Source organism: Quercus suber, unplaced genomic scaffold (genome assembly GCF_002906115.3).
Source record: "Quercus suber isolate HL8 unplaced genomic scaffold, Cork oak 2.0 scaffold_522, whole genome shotgun sequence".
NCBI classification, from domain to species: Eukaryota; Viridiplantae; Streptophyta; class Magnoliopsida; order Fagales; family Fagaceae; genus Quercus; species Quercus suber.
In genome coordinates this window covers 302,949-329,551 of record NW_027069971.1, presented here as the reverse complement: position 1 = coordinate 329,551, position 26,603 = coordinate 302,949, and the positions used below count along the sequence as shown (strand labels likewise).

General features: G+C 36.5%; 2 protein-coding genes across 2 annotated transcripts; one reads left to right on the top strand and one right to left on the bottom strand.

Annotated features, from left to right (window-relative positions):
* Positions 1-3,441: 3,441 nt before the first annotated feature.
* On the top strand, positions 3,442-8,650 carry LOC112006748 (uncharacterized). Its single transcript, XM_065763750.1, has 13 exons — positions 3,442-3,644; positions 3,810-4,029; positions 4,155-4,355; positions 4,471-4,541; positions 4,830-4,992; positions 5,681-6,274; positions 6,450-6,618; positions 6,857-7,068; positions 7,176-7,251; positions 7,323-7,386; positions 7,515-7,650; positions 8,061-8,174; positions 8,265-8,650. Exons 1-13 carry the CDS (start codon positions 3,535-3,537, stop codon positions 8,328-8,330), a joined length of 2,196 nt encoding a protein of 731 aa, XP_065619822.1. The 5' UTR covers positions 3,442-3,534; the 3' UTR covers positions 8,331-8,650.
* A 3,845-nt stretch (positions 8,651-12,495) lies between these two features.
* LOC112006745 (uncharacterized) lies at positions 12,496-25,221 on the bottom strand. The gene is given in 19 exon segments (XM_065763748.1): positions 12,496-12,962; positions 13,048-13,134; positions 15,925-15,980; positions 17,001-17,061; positions 17,162-17,235; positions 18,268-18,348; positions 18,840-18,914; positions 19,006-19,125; positions 19,203-19,283; positions 19,386-19,454; positions 20,852-20,923; positions 21,486-21,545; positions 21,547-21,626; positions 23,161-23,275; positions 23,386-23,459; positions 23,462-23,505; positions 23,889-23,998; positions 24,000-24,236; positions 24,954-25,221. Coding segments are annotated over 19 exon segments (1,716 nt in total). The 5' UTR covers positions 25,134-25,221; the 3' UTR covers positions 12,496-12,922.
* Between the last annotated feature and the right edge of the window lie 1,382 nt (positions 25,222-26,603).

Sequence of the window (26,603 nt, the reverse complement as noted above, 5' to 3'; positions counted from 1 at the left end):
GACCATAGAGGTGGAAGGAGAAACCACAGTCATGAAGTGCACGTATTTGCTAGAACATGTGGTTGTGAAAAATGGAAAAACATTAAGATCCCTTGTTCACATGCAATTAAAGTTCTTCAAGGTTTGCATCTCGATACGACCAGCTATATTGATCCATGTTACAGTTTGGACCGTCATTCACCCATATGCACATCAATTTATGGTGCCAAAGTTAGAGTCATTGTGGAGGGATGTTCGTGGACCACAGTGGGTGCCTGACCCACAGTTGTTGCGGGCCAAAGCTCATCCTGTGAAGTCAAGAATAAGGAATGAAATGGATAGGGTACGGCGAGAATGGGGAAGCCGGAGGGAAGATTCGGACTTGAGGGAGATTCAACCGAGGCAGCAATGCGGAATATGTCATGAAGAGAGGCATAATTGCAGAAGATGTCCCACTTCCCGTGGGGCTTCGACAAGCGGTAGTGCTACAAACTAGGCAAGTGTTATTACTGTTTTTATTTAATATGCTCGGAGTTTCATTTGCTTGTTGTTCTTCGCATTTGGGAACTAACGACCGTATTTTAATGTTTGTCAAGCAAGTGGAGACTTGATTTTGGAATGGCATTGTACATGGGAGTTGTGGTTATCTTTGGTTCAGACAAGTGCTAGGCGACTATGTAGACTATGTTGTATCGAATCAGTTGTTATTTTGTTTATTGCTGAATGTTGTTGTAAATGAATTATTCGCTATCTATTGTACTCATTACATTAATTGTGTTGTGCATGGCATGTATGAGGTAGAGACTTACTTCAGGGACAGTGGACCACGCACTGAAGGACCATAAGCACCCACTGGCGGGCCATGCTCAACTGTCGAGCACAAATATGGGAACTTGGCCCATGCCCAATACTAGACCAACAGCAAGCACCCACCAATCTGACTAGCTTTCTTATCGCTTGCCCTGCATAACTCTCGGTACAACCATACAAGGCAAGCACTTCCCCAACTATACCTTCGTGGGTTGCGAAGGTCTTCCAACTACTACACCCATATTAGATGCACCCTATCGTTGGATTTGTCCACGAAGATTGTGTCCTCCAGTAGCGCTAGGATGTAGCATCATGCATACTTATGCAGTTGATCCTCTTCAGCATTAGGCGGCAATGGATCGGCAACTTGCTCCAAAAGCCGTTTGATGAGAATCCTTTCGCCATCAAGTTGCTTTCTCTCATTATTTATAGGTCGAAAGCCAAGGAAGTCCCTGCACACATTCTCCCATTCTTTCTACGTGCTCCTTATTATAGCCTCACCATCAACAAGAAGCCCGAGAAGAACCTCCACATCTTGCAATGTGATGGTCACCTTATCATGTGGCATGTGGAAGGTGTGAGTCTCGGGCCGCCATCGCTCACTAAGGCCATTATCAAGCCATGGTCAATCTCTTTACTCGGGATTCTAAGGAGTCCCTCCAAACCAAGTGCCTTAATGATGTCAACGACTCAGTTGTCCACCATTGGCTCTCGATTGGAGAACTCATCACTACAGCTACAGCAAGTAAGAGACCCTAGATCCTGCACAGAACAGAACCATGGATTAATATATGACAGCAAGTGCGTGTACATTGTATGAATTAAATATGTGTACATTGGTTAAATCTTAGTGTTGTGTTTTACCTGCCCATTCCAAATAGCTTCGACGATGGTTGGCTCTTGTCAACACCGACTGTCAATAGGTCCAAGCTTGCATGGTCAATCTGTCCAACATTTGCAAGTCATACTGCACAAGAATGATAAGAGTTAGCATGTAATAGACATTATGAAAACAAAAACAAAAACAATCTTTTTTTTTCCTCATGGACACTGAATAGTTGCAAGCAGATCCGGAGCATGTGATTCAAGGCAGATAGAAACATTGCAAGGTTAGTATTTAATTCTTTCTTTTAATGAATATAAAAAGACTTCATTAAATGGCATAAAAAATTTCAGGCATTAGAAAGAAAAGAATTATTAAATTCACAAGTTATCATGACCAAGTTGAGTTGTTGAATTCAATTTTAATCCTTTTTTTTTTAAATCTGGTCACCATCTCCCCCTTTCTGTTTAGGTTTCAGGCGTGACATGCTTTTATCATTGCGAGGGTTCCTCGAAGATTCAAGAAGTGAGGGGGTGTTCATAAATTCATGCTTTGCTCATTGCCAAAGTGAGTCACAAGACACATGGTTTGGAGTTGACTCCCCTATAAGGCTATAATTCACAACAAGGTACTTCTAACTTACACTCTACATGCTGGACATGATATGAATCACTGTATAGTGTATACCAATACTACATGAGTTACCTTAATTTCATGACACTTGCTTCTGTCACATTATCTATTTGATCTTGAATAAGCTCAAAAAAAAATGTGTAAACCCTTCTGTGTTCTGATTTCCTACTAAGCGTGTGCATAGGCAAATAGAATTTGTTTTCCGTTCAATATTCATAAATACTTAAATCAAATAGGTCCACAACCCAAATAATCAAACGCACACATAACTGTCTACAAATCCAACCATATGAAAAGAGACTACTAAAATCTCACACTGATATGTGATACAATTTGCATGTTCAAACCTGTTTTAAAGTAAGATCTAATCCAATCAACATGCAAATTTATTTCTCTTTCTATTTGTTACTGTTATTAACTTATTACAGACTTGGATACCTCAATCTGATTTGGATTCAATGAGTGGCAAAGTTTCCTCATTCCTCAGGATTCTTAGTTTCCTCATGTTAAATTTTCTCAAACACAACAATCTCAGTACAAAATAGAAAATGTTTTTCACATTTTCTTGGGAACCAAACAGAGTAACACACGAAACAATCGAATCAATCATAATTTTGGAACAAAAACCACAAACCCACATGAAAATATCACACAATAAGGAAATAATACCTGAGAGAACTGAGTGAGAGTGGAGAGGGCGCTTGAGAGTGGAGATTGAGTGCGTGGAGAGGGTGAGTGAAAGAGGCGCGAGCGTGTGAGCGTGGAGAGGCGCGAGCGTGCCTGTGTGAGGGTGAAGAGGGTGTGAGAGAGGCGTGAGAGGGAGAGTCAAAGGGTGAGTGACAGAGAGTGGAGAGAGGCGTTAGAAATTGAGTCTCAGAGACTTGATTTCTAGGTGGCTTCCACAAATCAGCTGGGTTCCACGTGGATGAACACGTCACAAACAAATCGAGTATTTAAGTATCAATATATAAATTGAGTCTCTAAAACTCAATTTCCAGGTGGACAACACCTGAAAAAAATGACAACTAAGACCTGATCAGAGCATGAAAACCAAGCCTCAAATATTTGATTTATAGGCCCTAAATCGAGTATTTTAAACTTAAGCTGTTAGTATGAAATATAGTTTGAGATATTAGTATGAAATATTTGAAAACATTGGCCACTAAGTATATTGTTTGACGATCATTGTTAATTTCCAATTTTGGTCGCCAACATTACTTCAAATTCAAGTCTTCTCGTTTTTTTTCTCTTCATCTTCTTCTTCCTCATTTTCCTCAATCCATTCTTTAATGGGATCGCTCTGTGCCCTAGGCGAAACGTTACAGTATCCAGTATCTCGTAGAGACGAGTCCGTCGTTGATGACTACCACGGCGTTAAAATCTCCGACCCTTATCGATGGTAATATTCAATTCATTCAAAGAAAACAATTTCCAGGGAAAATATTTTAGGACGAGAAATGCATTTTGATTGTTCGCATTTGCGAATAGAATCGTTAAATTTGGGAATAATCAAGGAATTTTGATTGGAAATGTTGATTTTTTTTTTTTTTAATTTAATGTTTAGGCTTGAAGATCCTGATGCAGAGGAAGTGAAAGAGTTTGTACAAAAGCAAGTGAAATTGACAGAATCGGTGCTTGAGAAATGCGAGACGAGAGAGAAGCTTCGCGAGAAGATTACGAAGCTCTTTGATCATCCACGTTACGATGCGCCTTTTAGGCGAGGAGACAAGTACTTTTACTTCCACAACACTGGCCTCCAAGCCCAAAGCGTCCTCTATGTACAGGTTCGTGAAGCCAGAATTGGATCTAGCAGAGCTATAAATATTATACTATACTATATTCTCAAATATATTTCTGTTTTTCAAATAATAACAAATCAGGATAAGTTTTTGAAATAATAACAAATCAGGATAGTTTGGATGGAGAACCTGAGGTTTTGCTGGACCCAAATGCGCTTAGTGAAGACGGAACTATAGCTTTGAATACGTATTCGGTTAGTGAAGATGCTAAATACTTGGGTTATGCGCTTAGTGCTAGCGGTAGCGATTGGGTGACAATCAAAGTAATGCGTGTTGAGGATAAGAAAGTTGAAGCTGATACTATATCATGGGTGGGTATCTTAATCTTAGTACATGTTTTATTCATCCAAATTGGTAAAACAATTTACTTTTTGATAAAATCTGAGACAAGGCTAATAGAAGGGATTTTATATATTGTAATCTCAGGTTAAGTTTTCTTCCATTGTTTGGACTCATGATAGCAAAGGGTTTTTCTACAGCCGATATCCTGCTCCCAAGTAAGTCATCATCATGCTCTTACATTTTACGCGAAATGTCAAAATTGGAATCCTGACAGGGTGCCCCTTTGATGATTGTGGGTTTTAAAATTTGCATTTACCAATTTTTAGAAAGAAAAAGTTTGCCAAAAATCTGGACATAATTTTATGCGAAGTTAAATTGGATGTTGGAACTGCTAAAAACCATTGTGTATGTTTGGGCAGGAGAAATTGGATTTATTACATCATTTTTAAGATTTCATAGATTGTTTATATTGAATCTATAATGGTAGTAGTGTTATGATGTAGAGAGGGAGAAAATGTAGATGCTGGAACAGAGACCAATTCTAACCTTAATCATGAGCTATACTATCATTTCTTGGGAACGGATCAGTCGGAAGATATTTTATGTTGGAGAGATCCTGAAAACCCTAAATACACGTTTGGAGCCAGTGTTACAGATGATGGGAAGGTAACTTATCTCAGTTCTTGGCTTTTCTCGGCTGTGTTAGTGTAGGGCCTGCTTTATTGTATTGATATCATTGTTAGCACTCCAGTTGGACCTACACTCTTCAATTTATTATTTATTTTTATGAGTTTCTGTCTCCCTGTGGCAAAAGTAAGAGTTGGAGTTGTTCTATTTCTATGGGATTTTTTGTTTAGCCTTAGAAATGGAGCTTGCCTTTGAGCTTTTCCCCAGAAATCCCTGAATTCCACTCACCGGCTTCAGAAAAATTCCAGTTTAGATTAATGGGTTTTTATACATGGGAAGAAAGATTTAATTTCAGACTTGCACGACAATTAAATTTTTTTACTAATGAAAGAGGATTTATTGTCTTGATTTGTGTTAGATTTAGCGCAAAGTTGTACAGTGAAAGGTAAATTATGGCAATCCAACATCTTGCATCAAACTGCCTTTGTTTACGTTATAGAGAGATGTTGAAGTGATAATATAAGATCCTCTATAGAGGTTTAGTGAGATGACCTATAATTGAACTGAAACGAGATTAAAAAAAAAAAAAAAAAGGGCTTTAAAATCCCTCGAGTTTTATGAAGCACCATCATTATTTGCATGCATGACCTAATTAATTTGGTTTAGATAAGAAATGCAAATGCCTTATTCCTCCCTGAACTGACTTCTCTGTTCTGTTATTTTGCAGTATGTTCTTCTGTACATCGGCGAGGGTTGTGACCCTGTGAACAAATTTTATTACTGCGACTTGTCTACCCTTCCTAATGGGCTTGTAGGTTTGAAGGGGAAAAATGACTTGCTCCCATTTATTAAGCTTGTTGATGACTTTGATGCACAATACCATGAAATTGCAAATGATGACACCTTGTTTACTTTCTTGACAAATAAAGATGCTCCAAAATATAAGTTAGTTCGAGTGGATCTGAAGGACCCAACCGTTTGGACTGATGTTATCCAAGAAGCAGAAAAGGATGTACTTGAATCAGCTTTTGCTGTTAATGGTAGCCAAATGATTGTGAGTTACCTGAGTGATGTTAAGTATGTTCTTCAGGTAAGGGACTTGAAATCAGGTTCCTTGCTACATCAATTACCCATTGACATTGGGTCAGTTAGTGGGATTTCTGCAAGGCGTAAAGATAGTGTGGTCTTTTTTGGTTTTACTAGCTTTCTTTCCCCTGTTATCATTTATCAGTGCAATTTAGAAACTGAGGTGCCCAGTTTGAAGATATTTCGTGAAACTGTTGTTCCTGGGTTTGATCGCTCGGAGTTCAATGTTGATCAGGTAATACTTTTTACCTTGTTGACACTCTAGTCACTGTAATTTGTCTCTTCTTCCTTCTTGCCTAGCTGCATTCATTTGGATGATTAGGGGCAACTTTTCGTTGTGCCTCTCTATACCTCTGGGGTGTGTGAGCCCTCAAATGTGTGTTTGTCTTGATTGGTTTTTTAATTTCCAGGTTTTTGTGCCTAGTAAGGATGGTACCAAGATACCAGTGTTCATTGTGGCCAGAAAGAATATTCTTTTGGATGGATCACACCCTTGTTTGTTATATGGATATGGTGGATTTAACATTAGTCTTACTCCATCATTCAGCGTTGGTCGCCTTGTACTCACAAGGCATCTAGGTGCTGTTTTTTGCATAGCAAACATCCGTGGCGGTGGGGAGTATGGAGAGGAATGGCATAAAGCAGGCTCACTTGCAAAGAAGCAGAATTGCTTTGATGACTTCATTTCTGTTGGCGAATACCTTGTATCTGCTGGTTTATGGATCACACCCTTGTTTGTTATATGGATATGGTGGATTTAACATTAGTCTTACTCCATCATTCAGCGTTGGTCGCCTTGTACTCACAAGGCATCTAGGTGCTGTTTTTTGCATAGCAAACATCCGTGGCGGTGGGGAGTATGGAGAGGAATGGCATAAAGCAGGCTCACTTGCAAAGAAGCAGAATTGCTTTGATGACTTCATTTCTGTTGGCGAATACCTTGTATCTGCTGGTTATACCCAGCCCAGAAAGTTGTGTATTGAAGGTGGAAGCAATGGTGGGCTTCTTGTTGGGGCTTGTGTGAATCAGGTATTGATGTCTTAGATGGTGCATTTGCTTTATTGTATTCTTGGTTCTATTTCTCGTCATAGTTATTTTGAGTGCATAGATTAACTTAACTTTCTGTTCTTTGGCAGAGACCTGATCTTTTTGGTTGTGCGTTGGCTCATGTTGGTGTTATGGACATGCTACGATTCCACAAGTTTACCATAGGTTAGGCTAAATCCTTTGTATCCACTAGGTAGCATTTTTGAATCATGTATTGATCTAGAGTTGCTTTCTAGGCCACGCGTGGACTTCTGATTATGGTTGTTCAGAGAAGGAGGAAGAATTCCATTGGATAATCAAGTGAGTCAAGTTTTGCCTATGTTAAATTTGATGTGAAGCTCTTACTTTACTTCATGGTAATGCTTCCCATATTTAGTTCGTAATTTTCATATGTTAGCTCACTGTTGATCTTTATTTTCTTTCTTTAGGTATTCTCCACTGCATAATGTCAAGAGACCTTGGGAACAGCACCCGGATCAACCAACCCAATACCCACCCATAATGTTATTGACTGCTGATCATGATGATAGGGTTGTGCCATTGCATTCATTGAAGTTATTGGCGGTTAGTCTCTTTATCATTAGCCCCCCTCCTCCCCCCCTTCCCCCTCCCCTTCCTTTTTTTTTTTTACTTCTAATTACTGTTATAATGCTTCTACATTATCATGTTACATATTATTGTTCTAGCATTAGTTGGTGTATAAGATATATTACATTTTGTTATTTATTTGTTTGCTGGCTATGTAATTACTTTTTAGATTTCCTACAGCAGTGTTATATTGTTGGTCATGAGTGCAACTGCATGCATATGAAAGGGCATTACTTGAATGCCGCTGTCGTTTTGCGGCTTTTGCCTGTCCTCTCCTCAAACTACTGGAATTTGTAACTATGTTATTAGTCATTGCATATGTGCACTGCACGGGTGTTATTTTATGTTCCTTTTCCTTGTTTGACGGTTTTTTTCTGTGTTGTCAGACCATGCAGTATGTTCTATGCACAAGCTTAGAGAAGAGCCCCCAAACCAATCCTATTATTGGTCGTATTGAGTGTAAGGCAGGACATGGAGCTGGACGTCCTACACAGAAATTGGTAATCTTTTTACTATATTTGTTCCCCTAAAGTGGTTCTTATGTTATTGCCGGGTGGTTAATTATCAGTCATTTGCTCTTCTACTTACAGATTGATGAAGCTGCTGATCAGTACGGTTTTATGGCTAAGATGTTGGATGCATCGTGGACTGACTAAATGCTGGTGGTTAAAAAAGTTTAAATTAATTATCTGGCTAGACGCCCTTCCCTATGGAGGTTCTTAATTCATAGGATTTCAATATGGAAGATTTGATGGTAGTTTGAATCATAGAATTCACATCTATGGTTTATTTCTTTCTCTTCCTTTTTCTTTCTTGGGGGGGTCTTTTTTATTTTACAGTGAGGGGGTCGGGGTGGCTCCTTTTTCTAATTTCCTCTCTCCTTCGTAACAATCACATTCACACCAAAGAAAATTAAGGGCATCATATGTAAGTTCATTTTACGTTTTATATTATGGTTGTTAACAATTGTCGGTAACTTTTCTTTTGGCATTATACTGACTTGGAACTTGGGTTGGATGTATGAGTTTCTAGTCATCTAAGGGGAAAAAAAATTGTGCTTTACAATATTATGAGTAAAGAAGAAATGAACCACAAATATGACTTGGTGACTCTCAAAGACTAGGACACAAGCGCCTTAGACCTTGCGACCTTGCAAAATTGGATTCGAATCTGTCCACCTCTTGGAATTCGAAGTAAAAAATGGGTATGAAAAGGGAAAATTTTAACTTGTTGGATGGGCGGAGGAAATTTAAACTTTGGGAAAATGAGTCAACTCTACATTTGACTTGTGAAAAATGGATTGGATACTGGTTTGATTGTTGGCCTGGCAGGTTAAAACATAATTTTGCTATAAATATCTAAGAGTGATCACATCCGATATGCCCGATCCAATTGTTTGACATGAAGGATTGCGAGTGATTTTCAATAGATGAGTTGGTCAAAATCAAGATATATGTTCTATAATTTTTGGATTTTCGAATAAGTTTGGATAAACTTTAATCAAACCAATCTTACGTGAATGGCTTTAACATATTTTGCTTTATGTGGCTAGATTTGATTAGTTGCATGTAATTAAATCACACATGATTGAGTACTATTAATGATCAATTGATAACTTTGTTCTCTCTCTCTCTCTCTCTCTCTCTCTCTCATCGTAAGAATAGCAATAAGATCTTGTTCCTCGATCTCCACTTTAAGAGAAGCCCCTAACAATAGCAACAAGATTTCAGCCCTCTAAGAGCATTCACATCCCGAATTCCTATCTTATCCTATCTTATCATTCCAAAAAGTTACTTTATCAACTATATCATACCATTTTACAATACACCCAACATCTCATTTCTTATTTACATCATCTATTCATTAAAATATTAATTTCACAACCTCTTTCTCTCTCTTCCTCTAATCTCTCTGTCTTTTCCCTCAGTCTCTCTTCCAAACCCAGAAAGAAGCCAACTTCGAACCCAGAAAGAAACTACCAACAAAGAAACCCAAATCTATTCATCGATCTCCAACTCTGAACCCAAAAATAAACCACCAACAAAGAAACCCAGATCTATTCATCGATCTCCAACTCCAAACCTAGAAAGAAACCACCAACAAAGAAACCATCAAACCAAAACCAAAACCACTTAAATAAAATAAATAAATAAATAAATAAACCATCAAAGCATCAATTCAAACCAAGCTCCGATCACGCCCCGATCTCCGCTGATCCCATATCCAAAATCCAAAACCCAGCTTCGGTCACGCCTAGGTCAACCCAAATCCAAAACCCCTAACCCACAACCCACGGCCCACCACGCCGATCCACCACAATCCTCAGCCATAAACCCACCAAGAAAACTCACCAAAATCCGATTAGCAATCCTCAACCCCTTAACCACGATGATCTCGCCTAGAAAAGGTTATTGGTAGTGCCATCGGAGAGAAAGGGTCATTGGCAATGAGAGGCACAGGGAGAGAAAGGCTCAACAAAGAGATGGGAGATGAGCTCTGTGACTGTGAGAGAGAGAAAGAGAGAGGAGTTGAAAGAAAAAGAATTGATAGGAGAGAGAAAATTATTTAAATAATATATTTTGGTTTACAATTGTGCTACAGTGCCATCCTACATTTAGGATGGCACTGTAGCACAATTGCAAATTTTTTTACAATTATAAAATTTTGCGAGTCCAAATGTTGGGTGGTTTTTGGGCTTTAATGCTAAATCATCCTTACATATAGCATTTGGCAATCCCGATGGGAATGTTCTAAGAGAAGCCCCTAACAATAGAAACAAGAATTCTGTCCTTGATCTCTAACAATAATAGCAACAAGATTTCAGCCCTCTAAAAGCATTCACAACCGAAAATGACATCTACAAAATCACCTCCACAAAAACAGAAAAGTAGAGAATTTAAAATGAATGATTATGTAGTAATCATAACTATTCTGTTTAGATGGAGAAGAATTTTAAATGCAATTAACCTCTTGCTTCAAGTCTATAAAAATTACAAAATCATAAATGCGCAAAATACAAACAAACATCAATTGATTTGATCTATTTGTAATAAAATAGAATGAAGTATTTACGTCTATACAATGCTCTACTTACAGCTAGAACAACATTAACATTTTGTTCATAGCATTTATTTATTTGTAGCATGGGTTTTTGGTTTATGATAGGCAATGTGGGCATGTAAGATATACTTAGGTGTAGGCAAATCTACAAAATCACCTACACAAACACCAAAAGAGAAAAAAGAAAAGAAAAGAAGAAAAAAAGAGAGTTTAAAATGAATGTTTGTGTGGTAATCATATTTGTTCAGTTTAGATGGAGACGAATTCTAATTGCAAGTCCGGTCCCCTCCTCCTCTAAGTCTATAAAACTTACAAAATAATAGATGCAATTCAAGCAAACACCAACTAATCTAATTTGTCTGTGATAAAATTAGAATGAAGAATATAAAATAATATATCTACACAATAAAATATATTTCCCAAAATATATTTTCATCACCTCTTTCTCTCTCTTCCTCCCCTCTTTCTCTCTTTTCTCAATCATTCTCTCCGGTCTCTTTTCCTCTTCATTTCTGTGTCTAAAATACACCATAAAAAAATATTTTTAAAAACCTAGCCGCCACCATTACCACTCACATCCGAGCAAACCCACCCACTCAGACCAGCAAACCCACCAACAACAACAAACACAAGAATCACCAAGAAAAAAAAAAAAAAAAAAAACTAAATACCACTGGAAACCCACCACTCAGACACCAAACCTATCACCAATTTAAGCAAACCCACAACTCAAAACACCAAACCACCCACCAACCACAACCGCAAGAAAGAGCCACCACAGAGAAAAAAAAAACACAAAGAAGCCTTCAAAAACCACTAACAACAACCACATCCACAAAAAACAACCACCACATAATCACCAAGAGGGAAAAAAAAACACAAAGAAATTGTCGATCTTGCCGACAACCACAACACTGAAACCCACCACTGCCGATCTCGCTAATCTAGAAACCCACCACCGCCAATCTCCACCTCGTCATTCCACCACGCCGATCAGCACCACCAACCTAGGCCCGCGCTACCACCACCGCCATATCAACGGAACTTTTATGCCACGCCTACCTCTGCCGCTACCACCATCACACGAGGTTTTGGGTTTAAGAAAATGTAGTTTCTAGTTTGAGGAGTAGAGAGGGTAGAACAAGAAGAAGGGGGAGAAAAGAGATGGAAGATGGAGAGAATCAGAGAAATAAAAGAAAGAGTGATAAACTATAAATTTATATGGTACTGTAAAGGGAATAAAATATATTAAAAATTATTTGATGGAGCTACAGGTAGAATCGCACTGTAACACAATTGCAAATTTTTTTGCAATAGTCAGCTTTTACAAGTCTGGATGGAGTTTTGTGCTTTTATGCTAAATTGAACCAACATATGGCATATGCCATTCCCAATGTAAATACTCTAAGAGAAGCCCTTAACAATAGAAACAAGATTTTTGTCCTCAATCTCTGTAACAACAAGGGGGATGGAGTTGTTTGTTGTTTGAGAGGGATGAAGTCGTCAGTGGCCAAATTGGCAAGATGGGATAAGATTAGCAATACATTCCAATTAGCTCAATTGGTAAAGTCTTTTGTCGTCGAATAAGAAATCTGAGATTTAATCCCCACTATACTAAGAACCCAATTAGTGTCTAAGTCTGATAATGAAGAGCAATCATTAAGAACAGACGTCATAAATTGAAACTATCTCTAAAAAAAAAAACTTTAAAATAAAATTTTTATTTGAATAATTTTTTTTTACAATTAAATAGATCTTCCAATAAAGGAGACAATATATTCTTTGAAAGAAAATAGTTGTCGTGGACAAAGCAGTATAAGAAGAAACCAGTGGCAGCTGAGATACAATAGAAAATACGAGAGCATGAGGTGCAAAATAAGGTCAAGGCACTTCTCCTTAAGAGGGAACGGAAAGTGTGTAGAACACGGTCACGGGACAGTAAGGGCAACGGAAAGCAAGTATAACAGTCACAGGACAATAATCCGTTCATGCCTTGCTTCACATGCAAAAGATTTGTGTGGAATCTCCGAGTGCAATTACCTGAGATAACTGCTCATTATATTCTGAAACTCAAACCATTCCCATCTGGGGCTAGCGCTAATCTGAAGTACCTGGAACTTGGGAAATATGCAAGTTCGCCAAAAACATGGAGACATCTCTCTTTTGGTCAGTTACAAAATGCTATGCCTCACTGGATTGATTCGGAGACACACAATAAAGCATAGTTCCTGCAACAGCAGTACAGCACATTCAAAATTTTAAAACCACATAATGAAGGGTATCCAGAAACTTAATAGTGGAATACAAAATAACCTCATTCTGTAAAAAAAACAGTCCATTTTCACATCTGTAACATCAAGTTGTAGAATCTCTGCTCTGCAACCTAGGATTGATCCAATACTACACAAAAAGGGGAGAAAGGGGGTAGTCAGACGACTCAGACCTGTCCAAATAAAGACATCGATATGATAGTTCATCGCTAGGGATGGCAATTTATATTCGACCCATAGATACTTGACACGGCCCAAACCTAATGGATCAGATTTTGCCTGGCTCGATAAATTATAGGGTTGGGTATAGGTTTAAAAAAAAAAAACCTGAAGCAGGTCCGAGTTTTTGCAAAAACTCGACCCGAACTTAGACCCGACCCGTTTATGTACATAAGTGAAAATTCTAAAATACCCCCATATATATAAAAGTTTTTAAAAAAAACCCTAATCCCATACCCATTTCACACAATCAGTTCACTCAGTCGCCTCCCTACTCTCTTTCTCCTCTCCCCACTCTTCACTCGGTCACTCCCTCTCACTCACCCCCAACCACCGATCTGTCACTGCCGACCTAATTGGCTTGAAGCCCTTCACCACCGGCCATCACTTGCACGTCCAACCGCCTCGCTCCTTGTTCTCTATCTTTTTCTTTTTTTTCTTTTTCCTGGGTTCATTTCGTCTTTTTTTCTTGGTTCATTTTGTCTCTATTATGTGAGTTGTTTGTGTTTGTGTTAGGATTTGTGTTTGTAATTTTGAAAGGGAAAATCATAAATCTAAAATTTTTGTGTTTGTGATTTTGAATGGGAAAATCATAAATTTGAATTTGTGTTTGTGATTTTGAATGGGAAAATTATAAATTTGAAATTTTTGTGTTTGTGTTAGGATTTGTGTTTGTTTTTGTGATTTTGAAAGGGAAAATCATAACTCTTTGGTCATTGTTCATCCATGATTTCTTGATGGGTCTTTTTATTTTTCAATTTTTCAATTTCATTCTTTGATTTTCTTTGCCGATCCTCAAATCTTTATTATTTTTCAAAAAATTTTGTACGTGGGTATTTCATTCTTTGATTTCTTTGATTTTCTCTACCTAAGTATACTCCTGCTAGTAAAAATTAAAAAAAAAAAAATTTATGTTTGCCCAAATTCAAGGCTTGAATCTGGGCAAACACAAGAATCTGGCAAACACAATTTCAAAAATAATGATTCTAGCCAAACATTTTTTTTTTTTTTTTAAATTATTGGGCCATAGAATAGGCTTCAGGCAAAAAAAAAAAATTGGAGATTGGGCCACGATTTAGACCCAAATTGTGGCATGGCTGGTGAGGGCTGCGGATGCCCGATGGGCTGGGTTTGGGTTTAAGAAAAAAATCCGTTTAATAAACGGGTCGGGTCTGGGTTTCCGGGGCAAACTCGCAGGTCAAGTTCGGGTATGAAAAACCGGCACAAACCCAACCCGTTGCCATTCCTATTCATCGCCAATGTTTTTTACACACATTTTCTTCTATAATTGCAATAGAAAAAGTTCAATATAGCATCCGATAGTCCTTTTTATTTAGAAAATAAGAAGAAAATATAATGAGCTCTAACTCAAATGACATTTTAGCGATTGGAGGGTGAGGACCCAAATTATTGGATTACTAGAGCGTGACTAGTGAGGACGATTTGGAGTATATGATAAGAAGTACGAGATTGGGACAATTAAAGGAATTTGTGAGACTTCTTCATAATGCAATAAAGCGATTTTCAGGTTCTGTAAGTTCAAATTGTGTAAGCTGTAGACACTAGGTAGTAGCTGTAGGCTGGTTAACAATTTCGATTGGTTCATTTTATTATCTAATGTTCATTTTCTATGCGTTGAGATTTTTGGAGGGTTAACAATTTTGGATACTTCGGCTGGTTAGCAGTTTCTGTGAGGTAACTTTTAATTACAAAGCCCAAAAATCTCAAAAAGGAAACAATTAATTGAAACTTTACAGACCCTAGAACTACTAATACTTTTTTTTTTTGGCATAGAACTTGCACAAATGAAATTGGATGAGCTTGTGGAAGATGTTATGAATTTGGACATCAACAAAGAATTTATCGATGATAATCATGGTCATATTCAGGATTAGTCTACTGCTTGCTCAAATTCTTTCAATATTGATACTTAACATCTGACGAGTTCCAATGATATTATATTTTTGTTGAACTATGTTATTTTATTTTTGTTAGACTTTGTTATTTTGAATTTGGGTTAAAGTGTATGCACTTTTTTTGGAGTGTAAAGAACTTATTTTCTAGATGAATGTTATATTTTTTTTGAACTATATTATTTTGAATATGGGTTGAAGACTTGAAGTATATGCACTGCTTTTCTTGATGTAAAAAAATTATTTCTAGATGGATGTTATATTTAATATTATGCAAGTTGAAATGGGTTGTGTTACATTCATGTCAACCCAACACGACTCGTTTATTAAGCGTGTCAAATGGGTTGGGTCAGGTCAACCCGCCTTATTAACAGGTCGGGTTAGGGTTGAAGGATCATGACACGATTATTAAATGGGTCAAGTTAGGATTGAGCCATTTAGTCGAATACTCCTACCTCGACACGACACGAACCCGACACGCTAACCCGAATTGACACCCCTAGGCAGCACAATCCAAGATCTGATCGTCCACGTATAAGTGGCGTGCATGTGGGCAACCTCACCCAAACCTTCTGTCAGCAATGACACAAGCAGAGGCCCTTTACCCAAGATTTCGGTTTGGGTGATGGCTTTATAGACAACCTAAACTGATCCTACACGTGAACACCCCTAAATTCCTTAACAATAAAACAAAGAAAATGAACCAAAAAGGAAAGGGCATAGAGCAAGTATAGGAACTGATGAGATGGTCAATACAGATAATTTTCCAATCCAATAAATTCTCTTACCTAGGATGTGTACGGCCAAGATCACCATGGACAAACTCCTTAATATATGTTCCAGCCTGAATCAAAAGACCATCATTAGTGTTTTCCACTTGCCATATATGAGCATACAGTATTAGTATTCATGTAATTCATAGTCATCAAAAATATATATAAATATATATATATATATATCATAGTCGTCAGGCTCTTCATGATACTCAATACTGATCTGAGCTAAGTCCTTTGTGTATGCTATAATAAAGCAGAAAGAGTACAGAAGTGGATTATAGGCCGCCCCAAACCCATTAGTATCTGACTCCTGAAATTATCCAGAATTACTTTCCACAACATTATTATTTTCATGAAAATGTCTAATAATATTTCACTTAAAATCACAAAATGCAGAGATTGTGCCTTGGAGTTATATTAACTAGGATACAAATTAGTTGTTGGAGTAGCTATATCTCCAAGCCTCCACAATTAAATCTTGATAGATTTCAATAGAAATCAAACATAATCACTATTTCACAGTAAAAACAATAAAAGTAGCTTGATATTGTGAGACTCAAAGTTGGGGTGGAGAGGCGCACATTTAGCTGATTTTCCTACGCATCAGAAGAATTGGAGAGGCATTCCCTCAACCCCCCCCCCCCCCCCCCTCCCCAAAACCAAAAAAAATAATAATAAATAAGAGAGAAAGAAAGATCATGAACTAGTTTGGGAGAGCATAAGCTTTTTAAAGGCTGTAGCTTTAATCTTTCTTTTTAGGATAGGTAAAAATCCGTAGCATTCTTGAGAAGTAACCCTTTGACTGCTTCTCAAAAGCCACCCAAAAAGCTTAACCCACTTCACAAAAAACACAAAACAAAAACACCCTTGAAGCCCTAGCATTTCTGTTTAATTAATAACTCTAACAACAAAATCGTTTATTATCCAACAAATTTCAGAAGTGCTTGCTATAACCATTAACCAGAGATTCAGATTTAAGGTAAACATGGCCCTGATTAAACCTATCCTTCTCATCTATTTGGATAAATTCATAAATATAATGATAATAAATAACAGTATCCATATCAAAAGAAATTGTATTACATTACCTGAGTGCATAGATGCAAAAGAAAATATTGAGAACTTCCACTAATCCTCTCAATTTTCATCCTAAAATTTGAAAAGATATTTTAAAAAATTAAATATTCTGAACATGTACATAATGGTAGAGCTTAAAGAAGGCTACCTGACATAATGGTAAGACTCCAACCAATGTATAATTTTTTCACGTTGTAATGGACTACGACGGTGAAGCACCCTTATAGGGGTCCCCTGCAAAATTTGCTACACAGAACAGAAACGGATTGTGAGTAACTTCTATAAAAAAAAATATACTTTGCACAGGCAGGCCTTATCCTTTTTTTTTTATAAGTAAAATCAAAATAGAGCATATAAGAAACTGACCAGAAACAAAAATATGCCACTGGATGGAAGTATCAAAAGGCAGATAAGAATATTCTCTCATTCAGCAAGGATAGATAAAGTGTGTTAGATTTTATGAACACATAGAGAAAGAGGGTGAAGAAAGAAGAGAGAGGACAAAAGGATTGCATGGTTTAGCCTAATGGCCTACATTCACTGAGTAAGCCTGGTGGGGACACCCGTGTGATTTTATTTTGATTTCAGTCTTTATTACTGATTATAGCATTTTCAGTTATTTCCTTTTTTGTATTAGTTGACTCTAACTTGAAATTGTGGCATTTATGATGATTATAATTGGGAGCCTATTTGAGGATGGCACCCCAGACATTTTGCGATGGAGAATTTTAAAAAATAAAGAATATTTCAGATTGTATGTTCCTACATTTGGTGGTGAAGCCACACTCCCTACCCTACAGTGATGAAGCCTACGGTTGGCCATTTATCTATACATTCTACACCATACTTTACTCCATAGCATTACCTAGGGCCTGTTCAGTAGAGCGGTTTTGAACCACATTGTTATACATTCAAAGTAAAACATTCTTAAACTTCACTTTTTTCTAGGTACAGTTTTTTCAAACAACCCCATTTCCAATAAACTAAAAAAATAAACTAAAAAATAAGCTATACCAACGGGCACTTTGTTAGTTGACAGAACATGGTAATGGAGTGTATCAATGTGTTTGGAGTGTGGAATTAATGAACAACACATGTAATTTCCTTGAGTCCAACAACATGAGAACTTATACAGTTCTACCAAACACTGCTTGGCACAAAATTCTATTAATGTAAAGAAAGCTTCATAAGAGACATCACATTCAAAGCTTTAGCAAGTTGCGAAAACTATGATAATAAATAAATATTAATAAAATATGAAGCTTACAAACAACTCACCATGTCCTTGAGTGAGGATATAGAGTCCAAGTCTACATCCTCGAGTGGTCGCAAAATCCACACAAGCGCAGCATACTGCTTCTACATGAGATATATGAGTAACAATAAAAATCATGTCTAACTTTAAGTAATGTCACATCACTTGATATTTTTTTATTGGATGTGAATTTTGACAAATCTATAGTTGGATTACATTTTCTTCTCATGCCCACAATGTTTGCAAAATTTTAAGATGATCAATGATCAACAACTATGTCATTTATCAAATGTTTAAATTTCAATTTTTTGTATTTTAAAATTATGCATAAAAGATAAGATTATGGATTAAATAGAAAATAACATCTGATTGGTACAAAATTTGGCATGTGTTAAGACCATAGAAAACATGTAATCTAATGGTGGGATTTTCAAAATATTAACCTAATAAAAAATTATTAGATGGTGTAATATTGCTTAAAGTTACACAAAGTGTAATACTTTATATATATATATATATATAAGTAAAAAAGAGTATACCAAGTGTAATACACACACATATATAAAAACAAAGAAATAATTAAATAAACAAAAACCTGCTTCTCTGCTTCTCCTTCACGCATCATGGTCCACCCCTCAATGCCTACAACTTCCAAATTTTTTACCCCAACCTGCATCTCAAAATGTTTTATGCACCATTGATCATAATCATGGTTTTTTAATATCAGGAAGAAGTGAAAATACAATTGGCATTGAACTCACCAATTTATTTTCCAAATTGTTTATGTATGTTTCTATTTTTCTTACAAATGCCTCAGATGGTATTTGGCGTGCATTTTGTACCTCAACCAGGAAAGGCCTACCTGAACCCAACATTCGAACCTGAAAAAATAAGTTCCCTAATTCAGGATTTCATCATTTAGGTCAAAATTGCAGCAAGGAAAGCAGATCTTTCGTACATCGATATCCTCTCCTGCAGCAGCATGAAACTTATAATTGTCACCTTGACACAGAGTTTGGATGTTGCTACCTATTATCTCCTAGAGAGTAAGCACATTACACTGTCAGTTTTTTACCCATTGCTTCATAGAAACAACCTCAATTAGAATAATAATCACCACAATCAGAAAAGTAGATAGTACCTCAACAGATGCTTCTCCCATTCTTTCATCATCAATGATCCATCCTGTTTGACTCACATTTCTTGAGTACTACAATACAAAGAGTAACTGAGTGAGACTGATAGCATGGATTGCAAGTTGCACAGTATTCACTTTTCAAGTTCAAACTAAACCGTCAATGTTGCTTTGCCACTAAAACTACAAATTCAAGTGTCCAGTAGCATTGTAATACATAGATGCTCCAATATATTTTATTGAGGAAAGCACGAAGTAGCCTAAAGAAACATAGATGCTCCGATAATGTAAAATTGATATCACGATGTATGTTTCCATATTTAATAGAAAAACACTCTGCAGGTACTCTGTTTGATGTCTAATAATAAATCAGAACAGATGATTCAAGATCATTTCCACACATGAGGGCTTGCTAGCTCTAGAGAATTTGATATGCTGAATGGAAATCAAATATATATAGATTCACATATTGTAACACGTAGATTCTCCAATAATGTAAAATATGTATCAAGATGTATTTGCCAGATTTAACAGAACAAAATTCTTGCAAAACTTTGTTTGATGTCTAATAATAGATCATATTGGATTATTCAAGAACATATCCACACACGAGACATCAAATTCTAATACTCTAAATGGAAATCAAATCTATTAGTGCGTGTGTGAGTTTTTTTTTTCTAGAGAGGGGGGGGTTTATCAAGGTGGCTGCCTCCAATTAAGAAGTGTGACTGCATGATCTAATGTAGGGTGTTCACCTCATTGTTTAAAGTTTTATTTAATGTCTCTAAAGGGACCACCTCATTCTTTAAGTAAACATGTCATATGCACTCTTTCCACATTTATTTTGCTTTTGTTTTGACCTAGACTGAAGAGTTGGATGAAAGAACACATATGCCACATGAAACCCCATGCTAAGAGAAAGGGTCTCAATTCCAACATTTTGTTGGGTTGCATACTTAATCATATTCACTCCAGGGCAGGTTAATCGGTTGACATGTAACTTCACTAACGTCTAGTACATCAACTTTCCCTGCTCTCCCTTTCCTCCAATTTAATCTCATCTATGCTTCTTATGCTCTTACAAGAAGCAGCAATGAAGCAAACTATTTCCTTGTTAAAACTAAAATATTTGAAATCAAACAAAATAAAGAAAGATTGATTGTGATGCATTCAATAGGAAACAACTTATTTAGCTTTTTGTTGAAAACGTTTTGCTGAAAGTGTGCTAAATTATACTTGAACTTTGAAAAACTGAGAAAAATTAAGAAAAAGTAAGGTTTTAAAAAGCTGTACATAAAAGCTAAAAAGCAAAAGGCTAGCTTATAAGCTGTATCCAAACACACACGAAGTATTTACATGTAGCCAAGAGATTGAAATTGATAAACTAGACACCAAATACACTAAATTCTTAAACATTTAAGGGCTAATATTATCCAAAAAGGAAATAAAGTTCTTTATTGACAATAGTTAACCTTCAGATATCTCCCACCAAAGTAGATGGGTATCCTTTGGCAAAGAAGCACCAAGTGGCATACGTCATTGACCTAGAAAGGTTAAAAAGGCAAATAATATCAGGACCATATTAAATCTAACAACCAAACCAAAATCAGTCTAATATTTGACCAGACATGAATCAATCAACACAACATGAAGTGCAGTGACTTAGGATCCAGTTGATGCTTGATATTAAAAAAGCAACACTTTTATATCAACTTGTACAAAAAGTATAACTAAGATTACCCAGCACTTCTCCATTTCCTAGAGTAAAAAAATGCTTGTCTTGTCACCATTAATTCCAAATCACCTCTATCCCATCGGCCAGAGTCAGTACAGAATTTATTTAGGCCCCAAAGGGAGAGTGAAGGGGAAGATTTAAACTAGTCACCTCCGCTTCATGAAGCGTGATCCCCCCCACTGATTGTGCTACCCCTTGGACTAAGAGAGGGAATATCCTATTTCAAGTCAAGGATGCAAGAGAGGTCAACAACTGAGTTGCAAACTTGACATTGCTGAAAGTGTTCTGATCATTTACATATTGAAGTTGCTAGAAACCATACCAAACCCCATCCTAATAGAAGCTCTAGGCCAAAGGAGCAAAAGAATTACCTTCTCTAAAGGGAATTTGAAGCACTCGGAAGATTCATTATCTTGCAAACCATCAAAAAAACCTTTCAACAGTTGCGTCAGCTAAATCAGAGCATTTCATGTCCCCAGCTACTGAGTCATCAAGAGAGTCGACACTGTTTCCTGTGCCCGTATCAATCAGCAAAGTCAATTTCAGAATCCAACTTTGAGGAATAAATGTAAATAAATTTATAATAAAAAGGAACACATTTGTATGTTAATACAAGTTTCTAATATTGTACAATTAGTCATATTATGGAACTTAATCTGGAATATATTAGCAAGAGGATTATAGCAGCTTATGGATAAAGAATATCCTAACCATTTGTTTTTTTTTATGAATAAGTAATATGATATTGATCAAAAAGATTTTATGTTCAAGAAAATCCTAACCATATTTTTATTGGTAAATAAAAAGAGAGAGGTACAGCAAGAATAGTTTCCCTGGTACACAGGGAGTGGACAAAGGGAATACTAACCATAAATATTTTTTTTTGATAGGCTAATACTAACCATAAATATATAATTCAATCATATAGCTTCAAGTCTTCAACAACAAACATACAATGGCAAAAAAAAAAGAATTTTCCATAAATATTACAATAATTACCAAACAACTTGGAACTCCACTGCCCTCATATCATTCACCAGGCTTTTAGCTGTACGAGTCAGGGATAAGGATAGAGATAATTGAACTCATCTGAGCAGATTGCTCTGTCTGATACCGTGTACATTTAAAATGGGATACTCAGTTCATACAACAAACAGGCTTTGAATCTTAGACCCACAATTTCAATGTCCAGATAAGTAATTACTTATTAAGCAGACATAAAACAACAAAGAGCCCTAGAATTTGCTCCTTTTAGTCATTAAATGGATGCCTCTCCTACCAACAACACCATATATGCTTTATGTAGACCTATCTCCTCAAGAAACATATTGAATATTTGTAGGGGGATGATATCAACCAAAATTTGTACCCTTTTTTTTTTTTATATAATTCAATAGTTGGGGATGGGGGGATTTGAAATCTGGATGTCTCCGCTAGAAACACCAAGAGTTGCCAATTAAGCTATAAGGCTCTAGGCACAAAAAATTGTAACCATTAGGCACTTGGCCCCACCATCGCACCCTAAGGTCCAATAACTGCAAATATCTCAATTTAAAAAGGACATAGAAAGTATTGTTCCCTTTGTCCAGTGAGATAGTGGGTTCAAGAATCAAAACCCAGTGGAAGTGTATGTGTAATTACTGATTATCAATCCAGGAAAAAAAAAAAAAAAAAAAAGGAATAGAAATCATAAAGCTCTCCAAATTACAGTTACACAAAATCTGTACAATCAGATAATCTCCAAATGATAAACCTAAAAATTTAATTCTGAAAGAACTTTTATAATCATATACCTTAACAAAGCAAATTTGCCTCAATAAATTCTCTTCAGGAATATTTAGAAACACATCATGATCTTCAAGCTTAGATTCTGACTAAAATAATAACACAAATTAGAACTGCAAGGACATGCATCAGGTACAGATTATGGCTTTTAAACTTGAAAACAGAGCAGCTAACATTGACCAATACAGAATTAGAGGGTTTCATTTATAGCATTCATAATGAAAAAACAAGACTAAATGGGGTTGATAAATATTCACATGCCTGTTTTTATTCTCTTGCAACCCTGTTTGCTCACTGCTACATTCCAAACCATTTTCGAAGCTTTGTGAGAAAATGTCAAACAGATGTGGAAATTGCTTATACCTGATTTACAATCCTGTGAAACTTTTAATTTCATATAAAATAATTGCATGCATAAAATTCAATACATGCTTAACTCTTTTCAATCATAGGAAAGTTCAGTATAAGAAGCAAATCATTACTCACCAACAATGTTTCAAGAGGTTTTGCTAAAGAGAATTTTAAGGCATCCTCTACAGATATACTTTGAGAAATGGCCCTCCTTGGAACCAATGTTCAGTCCCATACTTTCTTTTCACGTACAACCTAAAAAATTTGGAAATCAAAACCATTGTCACCAAATCGTATATAGTCGTATTAATGAGTAAAAAGAAAGTTAAAAAATGAACCAAAACAGAGAATCACTAGGTGCACAAATCACAGTGATAAGAACCCCATTAAAATCAGAATATTTGCAAGCCTAAAGACTTTTCAAAGTTTTCTGACAAACATAATAAGCAATGGGGCTTTTTCCTTCCTTTTTTTTTTTTCTTTTTTTTTTTTTTTTTTTTTTTTTTTTGAAGAAAAATTATTAACCAAAAGTTAAGCAACCCCAGCTTTGAATTTGAACAGGACAAGTACCATTACTGACACATGCTCCAGGGTTTGAATCAGAGACTCTAAATCATCAGCAAGTCAACAATTCTTACCTAACTGAGTGTTCATTTTCAGGGATAATTGGAGGTACGGACACTTCAAGAGAAAAGCTATCAATCTGATAGCCCTCTCGCTTCACCAGCTCAGAAATTGCAACAGCCATCATTAGCACTTCCTTTTTTCACTGGAATTTCCTTGTCATCGCAATAGGTGAACTGCAAAATACCTAAACAAAGGGCGCAGAGTACTTCCTCAAATTCTGATTCCTTAGAATTGGAACTGATGTCCTCATCATGTCTTTGTTCTCCAATAACTAAATTCAATATTGATGGTGAGATTGCAGAAATTGAATAAATATTTCCCCGGATCCCAAATAGCCAAAGGATACATCGGGTGCATACCTACAAACAAAAAAGAAAATCATAAAAAACCAAGAATCATAATTTTTTTTTTTTTTAAATCTAAAAATAGCACATAATCTCTGTCTATGCGGAGCAATTAACAAATATCTATCAATGGTAAACCTACTTTTGAATATCATAATGCGGATTTCATAAACCAAGACCTTTCTTTCAGGAATATACTAAAATCCATTCTCAATGTGAAAATCAGACACGAACACCAGCCATGACCAATTTCACATTAATTAAGTTTCTATTGAAGCAATTATTATCTAGACAATTAACATTTATTACTGCGGGTTCACAATCATACATGTGAATCCCTGTAACTCACTAAATTAACCAGTTAAGGTTCCATATACTTCATAAATACATTTTTTTCCACTCTTCAAAGCAATACAACCAAACTTATCTAATATAGCTTCAAAGCAGGAACTACCATTATAATGTGTAAATGACATTAGGCCCTAAAATACATCATGAAAAAGAGAATAATGTATCACTGTATAAAAATAAATAAATAAATAAATAAAAAACCGAAAAAGGTAGTGAGATTTGATGGTAAACAACATGAAATTGAAAGAAAGATGATTAAGCGACATTTTCAATATTCCTTTGCCAAATTACTACACGAATTCGATATTGAGAACTACAACTAAATTTCGATAAAGTTTGTGCATAATTTAGAAACCCTAGATTAGACGAAAGAACACGAACCCCGGCGGACAACAAGTCCTTCACGGCGTGAGAAGGCAATGCTTGAACGACGTCGTGTAGAGCCCCCACATCGTCGTCGTCGTGGCATTCCTCGACGGCGGAGATAACATGCGCCGCCTCGGAATCGATGCTAACGTGCACAGCTTCGGTATTGTTCGTGTTCACGTTCGCGTTCGCCATTTTACAACGGCTCTATCGGGGGGCAATGGCGGCACTGTCTCTCTCGGGGAGTTTCGACTTTTGAGTTTTTTTTTTTTTTTGGTTCAAAGAGGAGTGAGTATATAGGGAAAGTGTTGGGTATTTTTATGGGACACGAGTCGCTTTATTATTAGGTGCAAGTTCTCGTCATCTTGGTCGTTGGATTCGTTTACCTTGTTCTTTACCGTTAAAACTCTCCCTCGGGCCTTTTCTTTTTTTTTCCTTTTCCAAAAAAGATAAAAATAGAAAACATTTAACTCCCTAATATTTGGAATTTGATTTACTGGTATTACTGGTTTTCCATCCATCACTTAATAGTAAGAGGTCAAGTCCAACATCTTGGCTAAAGTCGGAGATCAAGTTGGGTTAAGTCTTAGTCAACCCGTTAGCGCTAAATTGTCACCCTTACTTTCAACTATAACTTTTGATGCAATAGGTAAGCGTTTGGTGCTAAAAATTGGTATTGGACTAAACTAATGTAATTTTAGATACGTTTATAGTTAATTAAGAGCATCTCATCAAGGGTGTTATAAATGCTAAAATGCTATTTTTAGCATTTATAACCCCAAAAGCCTAGTCCATCAAAGATGCCAAATGCTAAAAAAAATTTCATCTTGCTACAGTGAACTCTCATTTTGAGAGCGCACTGTAACAACATGCTATCATTTTTTATTAATTACTTCTTCTCTCTCTCTCTCTCTTTCGTGCTTGTCTCCTTCCCAAGTCTCTTCTCTCTCCTCTCTCACTTCTCCTCTCTCCTCTCTCACTTCTCCTCTGTCACACCATCTCACCCAAGCTTCTTCGTCTCCCTCTCACCATCTCAGCCAATTCTTTCACCACTGCAATCCAGAAAATACCCAAAAAATACTAGAAAGAACCCCACTGCAATTACACAAAAACCCAACCAAAAAACCAGAAAATCAGCACAGAAAAATACCCAAAACCTCACTGAAAATACCCAAAAAATACCCAAAAAAAAAAACATAGGAAACAGCTTCCAAAACACAGAAAATCAATCCTAAAACTCCCTTTGTACACACCACCAAAAACCAAGCAACAATCCACTAAAAAACCCTCAAAATCTCATTGCAAATCCACTGCTGAGATCGTGTGCGGTGGTTGGGGTTGGCGTTGGCATTGGCTTGGTTCAATGGTGTAATGGGGAGGCTTTGCCTCATTTGGATCGAAGGGATCGAAGTCTAAATAGGCTCGGATCGGGTTTGAATTCAAAGATAGAGCAAAGAATAAGGTTGTTGAGTGCTGTGGTTGGAGGTGATTAGCTTGAAAAGCTCTGGCCATGGAGCACGAGTTTGAGAGCAGAAGATCAGAGAGAGGGAGAAGGTTCTAGATCTATTGGGTTTTGATAGTGGGAGAGATAGAAAGACAAAATAATAAATAATAAATAAAGAATATTTAAATAAAGTAGTAAACAAATAGAAGTTTTCATGTTGT

Bases quoted from the DNA above. Each gene is read 5' to 3' on its own strand.
- LOC112006748 (XM_065763750.1), top strand. From the start codon at position 3,535: ATGGGATCGCTCTGTGCCCTAGGCGAAACGTTACAGTATCCAGTATCT. The intron at 4,993-5,680 runs GTAACTTATCTC...GTTATTTTGCAG, and splicing joins GTGTTACAGATGATGGGAAG to TATGTTCTTCTGTACATCGG. The intron at 6,619-6,856 runs GTGCTGTTTTTT...CAAGGCATCTAG, and splicing joins TGTACTCACAAGGCATCTAG to GTGCTGTTTTTTGCATAGCA.